Source organism: Bison bison, unplaced genomic scaffold (genome assembly GCF_000754665.1).
Source record: "Bison bison bison isolate TAMUID 2011002044 unplaced genomic scaffold, Bison_UMD1.0 scf7180017857111, whole genome shotgun sequence".
NCBI classification, from domain to species: domain Eukaryota; kingdom Metazoa; phylum Chordata; class Mammalia; order Artiodactyla; family Bovidae; genus Bison; species Bison bison.
The window spans coordinates 12,544-21,751 of record NW_011487684.1 but is presented as its reverse complement, the minus strand read 5'-3'; the positions used below and the strand labels follow the sequence as shown (position 1 = coordinate 21,751).

Genomic DNA, 9,208 nt, shown 5'->3' with positions numbered 1-9,208 from the left:
AGGCTATACTATAAAGCTACAGTAATCAAAACAGCATGGTACTGGCATAAAAACAGACACACAGATTAACGGAACAGACTAAAGAGCTCAGAAATAAACCCACACACCTGTGGTCAGTTACACTTGCCTACAACAAAAGAGGCAAGAATATACAATGGAGAAAAGACAGTCTCTTTAACAAGTGGTGCTGGGAAAACTGGACAGCTTCATGTAAAACAGTGAGATTAGAACACTTCCTCACACCATTTATGAAAATAAACTCAAAATGGATTGAAGACCTAAAATGTTATACCTGAAACCATAAAATTCCTAGAAGAAAACAGAACACTTTTGACATAAATCACAGCAGTAGTTTTTTTGGGGGATCTGTCTCATAAGACCAAAGAAATAAAAGCAAAAATAAACAAATGGGACCCAATTAAACCTAAAGGCTTTTGCATGCAAAGGAAACCACTGACAAAATGAAAAGACAACCTACAGAATGGGAGAAAATTTTTGTAAATGGTACAACCAATGATGAGTTAATATCCAAAATACATAAAACAGTTCATACAACTTGATATTATAAAAACAAGCAACCCAATTAAAAAATGGGGAGAAGACCTGAACATTTTTTGGAAGACATATAGATGGCCAACAGGTACATGAAAAGATGCTCAACATTGATAACTATTAGAGAAATGCAAATCAAAGCCCAAATGAGATTTCACCTCACACCTGTCAAAATGCCTATCATCAAAAAGTTTGCAAATAATAAATGTTGGAGAGGATGTGGAAAAAAAGGAACACTTGTACACTGTTGGTGGGTGTGTAAATTGCTGCAGCCACTATGGAAAACAGTAGGGAGGTTCCTCAAAAAGCTAAAATTATAACTACTATAGGACCCAGCAATTCCACTCCTGGGTATATACCTGGAAAAAAACAAAAACACTATTTTGAAAAGGTATGTGCATCCTAATTTTCACAGCAGCACTATTTACAATAGCCAACATATGGAAGCAACTGAAAAGCCCATGAACAGAAGAATGGATGAAGAAGAGGTTATATATATATATATACACACACATATACATACACATATATATATATACACACAATGGAATATTACTCAACCATAAAAAGAATGAAATTCTACCATGTGCAGCAACATGGATTAACCCAGAGAATATGCTAAGTGAAATACGTTAGCAGCAAAAGACAAATACTTTATGACATCACTTATATGTGGAATCTAAAAAATAATACAAATGATTATATATGCAAAACAAACAGACTCACAGATATAGAAAATAAACCAGTGGTTAGCAAAGGAGAGAGGGAAAGGGGGAGGGAAAAATTAGGGTATGGGATTGAGAGATACAAACTAGTACGTATAAAATAAACAACAAGGATATATTGTATAGCACAGGGAATTATAGCCATTATCTTTTAGTAACTTTTAATGGAGTACAATCTGTAAAAATACTGAATTACTATGCTGTACACCTGAAACTAATATAATTTTGTAAAGCAACTATATTTCAATAAAAAAATAAACAAATAAAGGCATACATTCTTACAGCAGAGTTCACGTACCCACTCTTCCAAATACTGAACAAATACCTGTGTTTGATATGTGCATATAGCAGCTGAAGTTAGCTGAACTAGAGGTTAGGGTGGGGATTGCTACAGGTGGAAAACTTAGCACTGCCACTTTTTGCTGTGTGACTCCCAACCTCTTCACCTCTGTTCTCCTAGTCTGTAAAAATAATCACAAAGACTAGTGTGATGCCTCATACATCCTTTCTGCTCCTTCTGTTTCTGAAAAGAATGTCACTAGCAGTGGTTTAGAATAGGGTCTTCCTATTTGTGTGTCTGTACATGTGCATGAGTGGGTACCACATAGCATTCAGAACTTGCCTGAATGTTCGGGCTTCCCTGGCGGCGCAGGTGATAAAGAATCTGCCTGCAATGTGGTAGACCCAGGTTCGATCCCTGGGTCAGGAAGATCCCCTTGAGAAGGGAATGGCACTCTGGTATTATTGCCTGGGAAATCCCATGGACAGAGGAGCCTGGCAGGCTCCATACAGTCCATTGGGTTGCAAAGAGTCAGACATGACTGAGCCACCAACACTTTCCCTTTCTTTTACTCTGAACATAGACATTTCAGATCACACCCTCCAGTCTTCCTAAAGCAAGTCAAATACAAACTCATAAGAATGTAGTACAGGTTTTGGTGGTTCCCATATATTTTATGTCCTTAACTTAAAATAATTTCTTCACTATGAATGACCATCATGGAGGTGTGGGGCAGGTTTTGTAGTGGCAAGCCCCCCAGAAAAGAATCATGATGTTTCTGCCAATCATGATATTTCTGCTGCTATGGGCTTGGCCTTGGGAGTACTGGCAATCAATTACCTGGTTATATCAACCCTATAATCATATTTATGACAAGTATTCCTCTCTCTATTATTCTGAGTGTTCTGAAATCAAAAGGGCACTAGTATCAAACAATTTATTTTTGTATAAGGACTTGACCTTTGCCCATTACCATCTCACTGTAGCCTCACAAAGATGACATACAGAAAAGACAACTATTAGGTGCCTCAATGGACATCTGTTCCCTAAAGGTCTAAACTGAACACTCAGCCCCCACTTCTACCAGAGCCTGCCATCTGTTGCTGCCACAAGCAGTTATGGGGCTGGGTCCCACTAATTAGAAGTCACATGGTCTAGGGGCCAATTTCCTTGGCACCATGGAAGCTCTTCCTGCTGTCCTCTTGTTCTCCTTGTCTTGTCTATCATGGTACTCTTATGGCTGAGCAGCCCTGCTGTTTCCTCCTACACCATTCTGCCGTGGCCTGTGATCCTCACAACTTTCCATAAGACTTTGACACCTACCTCACACCTTATTTCTGGGTGTCTCTCTTGCTCTATAGCTGGCCCTTGGCAGAAGCTGGATTCTGCACACATTGCCCAGTGACCCCTAGTTGCCCAGGCTCTGCCACTGACCTCTGTATTAAATGAGGCAAAGGGAGGTTACAAATATCTCTGAATATGACTGTCATCATTCCAGCCAAGCTCCTATGCTTAGAGTACTGTAATTATGTTCACTTGTTTCTCTCACCAAGTGGGCAGAGTTCTCTGAAGGAAGGAATTCTGTCTTGCTCACTGCTCTGTCTTCTAGCTCAGCTCTTAGTTCATAGGAGGTGCTCAACAAACGTCAGTGAATAAGTGAAAAGATAAGAACCCAGATCTCCTACTAAATTCTGGCTAAGGATTTGTTATTAATATAACAGACTGTTAGGATGAGTAACCCTGGAATTAAATGTTTTCCGGAAACTAGGATCAGATCATATCCTACTGATTTCTAAATGAATCCAATGATTTTAGAATCATTTCATGGCTCCAACTAACAGCCTCTAATATCTGTCTGGGACATAAGTTATCTGTCCTAGACCTGCAACTCCACCAACCCTACCCTGGGATTTCTTGCCTCATGAGTCAACAGTGAAATGGGCCATGTTACATCATGGTTGGACTAGAACAAATGAATTTAAAAGATTTTTAAGTGAAACAATTGATATAACATTTATACAGCTTACCTGCAGCAACTTCCTCATTAGCAAGCTTGACTTGCAAACCAAAGATCTGTTCTTGTAATTTGTTGTATGACAGTTTCATTTTTTCTCGTCTGCTTATCATGTAGCACAGGTTTCGGACCTGTAAGCCCAACCCCCAACAAATAAGAGAGTTTTGTCATGTTACACAAACCTGACAACTGAACATTGTTTGGCTAAAATTAAGACAACTTAATTTTACGTCACATGGCATGGGGGGCTGAGGAGAGAAGACAGAATCTAAAAGCTGCATAAAGAGAGCCGCTACATAGGTATTCACATGGCACGGTCAATGGTGGGATCATGGTTCCCATATCAATCAGCAGCACAAGCAAAAGCTCCAAAGCTACCTTCTCAAGTCTACTCTTCCTTTGGCATCATGGGCTTGATATTTATCTGTGCAGTCAGGCTAGAAAACTGAATGATGACTTAACAGTTTAGCTTTCCCTTTAGATCCCTGAGTAAATGGTGGCAATGCTGGATCCAGTATTCTAATGAGTGCTGGACCAGTAGGATAAAAGTCTGCTGGGAAGACTGGAAGTAGCTTTTTTTGCTCACACTTCCAGCTCAGTCAAGTTTCCAAGCCACAAGGGTGAAATCCTCACTCTCTCATGCTCTCCCATCTGGACAAGTTACTCAAACTTTCTGTGTCCCAGTTTATTCATCTGAAAATAGGGATAACTGTACCTTCTTCTTATGCATGTTAGGATTATGAGTTAATATTTACAAAATGCTTAGAAGAGTGGTACCACATAGTAAGTGCTATATATATGTGTGAGTTAAATTTTAAAAAGTGAGTAAAATCAACCCTGCATATTCACTGGAAGGACTGAAGCTGAACCTGCAATACTCTGGCCACCTGATGTGAAGAACCGACTCCTGGAAAAGACCCTGATGCTGGGAAAGACTGAAGGCAGGAGGAGAAGGGGATAGCAGAGGACAAGATGTTTGGATGGTATCACTGACTGAAAGGACATGAGTTTGAGCAAACTCTGGGAGATGGTGAAGGACTGGGAAGCCTGGCGTGCTGCAGTCCATGGGGTCGCAAAGAGTCGGACATGACTGAGTGACTGAACAACAAAAAATCTATTAGTTCCTCTCCAAATTCTGGTAGCACAGAAAAAAACAAGCTACCATTACACTTGATTATAAGATTCTCTAGGGTAAACACAGGACCTAACTTATCTTTAAATCCCTACAGTACCTAATTTAGCGTGAGTGAGTGTGTGTGTGTGTGTGTGTGTGTGTGTGTGTGTATCTCATGAGTTACACTGAATTATCTGGCACAGAGGCTCTCAACCAGGAGTAATTTTTCACCCCTAGAGGGCATCTGGTAATTTGGGAACATTTTTGGTTATCACAACTGGGCATGTTGGGGGTTTGCTACTAGCATCTAGTGGGTAGAGGCTGGGGATGCTGTTAAACATTTTACAGTGTCCCCCACAATAAAGAACCATCCAGTCCCAAATGTCAATACTACCAAGTTTAAGAAACTCTAATCTGGCACTTTCCTAAGCAAAATTCATTCTTTCTTCAGCCTGCAGTCTCATAAGTGTCAGTAAAATATAGCTGAGCCAATTTAGGTTTAACAGTGGAAAAAAAGTAAACCAAATGAAATATTTATTTCATATTTAAGGTTCATAAAGCATCTAAGTGAGGACAGACTCTTCTATTCTCTGATGTGTCTAGCAGAATTTCAACTAAGCCCAACATTTGGGGCCACAATGAAATCAGAAGATAAACAAGGGCATAGAAGCCTATACTACAAATATAAATGGGTTATTTTTTTTTTTTAATCTGGAAGTGTGGCCTCCATTCCTATGCAGACCAAGATGTATACACTAGGTCATAGTTGGTCACCTTACCCTCTCTAGGTCTTGCCGTAGGTGCATAAACATTCTCATGCGAGTGTGAATACTCTCTTCTCTTGGCTGTACCAGGACATTTTCTTCTTCCTCTTTTGGAGGAAATAATGGCTTATTGAAGTTACTCTTGCGCTTCAGCTTCCAGTAGTTATAGATGAAGTCCACAATTAGCATGGGCAGCCCCAGCTCTGTGGCCACATCTTCCACATTGACCATGGAATAGAACTCCTCCTCCAGCTCCCGAAGCTTCTGTGCCCGTAGACTGGTCTTCTCACTCTTGGCCTGGCTCTGCTCTGAAGCCCTGTGTAGGGGGTACTCGGACTCCCTGAGCTTTTGCCTGCTTTGGCTGTGTTTGAGGCAGTATGACTTGAACTTTACTTCATCCCCCTTATCTAGGATGGTCTTCATTTCTAGGCTGTGCTCAAAGGCACAGGTGACATGGAAGGCAGTGATGCAACTTTTTATTGAGCACTGTGGGGAGAAAAGATGTGTTAAGGCAGCAGGGCTGTGTGGGGAAGAGGAAGCTCTATATACCTGGGCCTAAACTGAGAGCTCATAGGAAGCAAAGGAAAGACAGGGAGAAAGTTGGTCTTAAACTGACTATGACAGACACCTTACAAGTAAGCCCGGAAATCTGCTCTTTTACAAAACAGTAAAAACAGAGGCAAAAAAATATTTTTTTTTCAAACTCTTCTTTAAATTTTAGCACAAGCGTTAGGTTTTTCTGAGAATTGTTCTTTGGCCCCTATAAAGAGTCATGCTGTATCTTTTCTGTGACCCCAATATCACCTCATCATATGCTTCTATAATGGTCCTTTTAAACTATACTTAGAGCACAACAAATGTAAAATTCCTGGCCATGGTTCTTAAAGACAGAAGCTGTGTCATTCATCTTTGCATTGTCATCAACTACTGAACTAGCAAGTGCTCAAGAAATGCTTCTGAACAAATGAAAGAAAACCAGAATCAATATTACTGCCAGAACAGCTACTGGTTCTAAAAACGTCACAGGAACTCCAATATTTAAGTAACCTAACTTCTTGAAATTGGTCTTATAGAGCTGTGCTGTCCAACATGGTAGCTAAGGTAGCCAACTGGCTATCTTAAATTACATATAAAATAAAATTAAAATTACATACAATTAAAAATTCAATTCCTTAGTCACACTAGCCACATTTCAACCATACTGGACAGCACAAATTTCCATCACATCATAGAAAGTTCTACTGGACAGTATGGTTACAGACAATCTGGAATTAAGTTTACAATATTCTTCCATTCATAGATGTAACACATTTCTTAGGTATCACTATGGGATATGCACTGAGGATTCACAGGGAGGCCAAGAGAACCTAGCCCATGACTGCTAGACTCTTGTGCTTCAGTTAGTTTCAATTACCATTTGTTATGGCTATGTTACGATTTTCCTTCCAAGGATTTAACATGCACATGTATTTATATTTTTTTGCAAATAAAAGAAGGAAAGCAATGGAGGATTTGTTTCAAAAGATATAGTGGGAATTCCCATCATTAAAGCCAAGTCTCACATCTTTTGGAAACACGCATCTGGAGGGCAGACTGCTCAATTATCTATATGTTGGGTTTTTGATAACAAAACATAGAGAAGGACCTTGGATACAAATAAAGACTAAAAAAATGCAAAACCTGGCAGGCCTCCTTAAAGACTGAGAAATTCAACACTTGAGAGAATACTGGCAACACAAGAAAAGATATTCAACATCGCTCATTATTAGAGAAATGCAAACCAAAATAATAGTGAGTTATCACCTCATGCTGGTTAGAATGGCCATCATCAAAAAAATTTACAAACTATAAATGCTGGAGAGGATGCAGAGAAAAGGGAACTCTCTTGCACTGCTGATGAGAATGTAAATTGATAAAACCAGTAAGGAGAACAGTGTGGAGATTTCTTTAAAAACTAGGAATAAAGCTACCATATAATTCAGTAACATATAGCTCAGTAATCCCATTACTGGGCATGTACTCTGAAAAACTGTAATTCAAGACACATGTACCCCCAATATTCATTGAAGCACTATTTATAATAGCTAGGACATGGAAGCAACCTAGATGACCATCAACAGATGAATGGATAAAGAAGTTGTGGTACATATATACAGTGGAATATCTGCCATAAAAAATGAACAAATTTGAGTCAGTTGAAATGAGGTGGATAAACCTATAGCCTGTTATACAGAGTGAAGTCAGTCAGAAAGAGAAAAACAACTATCGTGTGTTAATGCATATATATGGAATATAGAAAAATGGTACTGATGAATCTATCTGCAGGGAAGGACACAGACGTAGAGGACTGTCTTGTGGGCACAGCAAGGGAAGGAGAAGGTGCGAGGAATCGAGACAGTAGCACTGACATATATACACTACCATGTGTAAAACAGATAGCTAACGAAAAGCTGCTATATAACACAGGGAGCCCAGCCCAGCACTCTATGACGACCTAGAAGGGTAGGATGGGGGGCTGCGAGGAAGGCTCAAGAGTGAGGGGATATATATATGTGTGTGCACACACACACACACTTATGGTTGATGTGTTGTTGTATAGTAGAAACCACAACATAGTAAAGCAATTATCCTCCAATTAAAAAAAAGAATACTGGCAACCACAAAAGCTTTAATGGGAGCAGATTCCACTTAATCTAATTTCACAGGATAAAGAATTCCAAGGATGAACAACAATTCAAAGATTATCTTATCCAACCTCACACGTGTTATTACTTGTGAAAGTAGTTAAAGTGTTAGTTGCTTAGTTGTGTCTGAATCTTTGCGACCCCATGGACTGTAGCCCACCAGGGTCCTCTGTCCATGGAATTCTCCAGGCAAGAATATTGGAGTGTGTTGCCATTTCCTTCTCCAGGGGATCTTCCCGACTCAGGGATTGAACCCGTGTCTCCTGAATTGCAGGTGGATTCTTTATTGTCTGAGCAACCAGGGAAGCCCATTATTACTTGTACTTCCTGTAAAGTACCTGATTTTATACCTAAACTGGCCCCTACCCTCAACTCCTACTTTTCAGTTAAGTGGTACTCTAGCCACCTACTGCATTCCTAAAACAGCCCACCCCAACTTAGCTTAACTGGAAGAGTTTGTTCCATTACATTGAAATTTGTATCCTTAAAAATTCTATGATTTGAAAAGCCTCAAGAAAACAAGGATGATGAAAAGCCCAAACTATACTTTTATCTGGATACCTTCTGTTATCCCTTGACTAAGAAACTAACTGGTCGTTTAAAAAACAAGTAGCAAAAGGCATTCCATAGGAAAAGGTTAAAAATGTTGGGCATAGTGCTCTTCTGCTGTTTAATAGACAAAAATATGGGAAGAGAAAGCAAAAGGAATGTTTTCTTTTCAAGGAGATGAGTGTGTGACATAAAACTGATGGGAAGCTAAAAACAGATCATCTCTCTTAGATCAAATTTATAAAATATAGAGACATAAATATAAATTACTCAAAATAAAAGACAATAATATGAACAAGAATTAGGTACTTAGATGAAAAATGAAATGTCCCTAGGAAACTGCCATAAAATCCATCTAGTTTCAAAAAAGGTCATTCTAAGGTCATACTCAAAGCTGGAAGTCCACATACATATCTTGGTGATAAAGGAGAAATGCTAACCAATCAAATAACTTTTTACTTTTTTCCAAAAACATATATTTGGCACATTCTATTAAACAAAATGCTTTTGTAAATATCTCATTTCT

General features: G+C 39.2%; 1 protein-coding gene across 1 annotated transcript in view; it reads right to left on the bottom strand.

The window, feature by feature from the left end:
* The window catches only part of JADE3 (jade family PHD finger 3), a gene marked incomplete at its 5' end in the record, with an annotated part of 25,048 nt that overhangs the window by 3,721 nt on the left and 12,119 nt on the right, over nt 1-9,208 (bottom strand). Inside the window, 2 exons of the mRNA XM_010860230.1 lie at nt 3,585-3,702; nt 5,465-6,004. Of these exons, the coding sequence (XP_010858532.1) occupies nt 3,585-3,702; nt 5,465-6,004 (658 nt within the window). The remainder of the gene's footprint in view (nt 1-3,584; nt 3,703-5,464; nt 6,005-9,208) is intronic.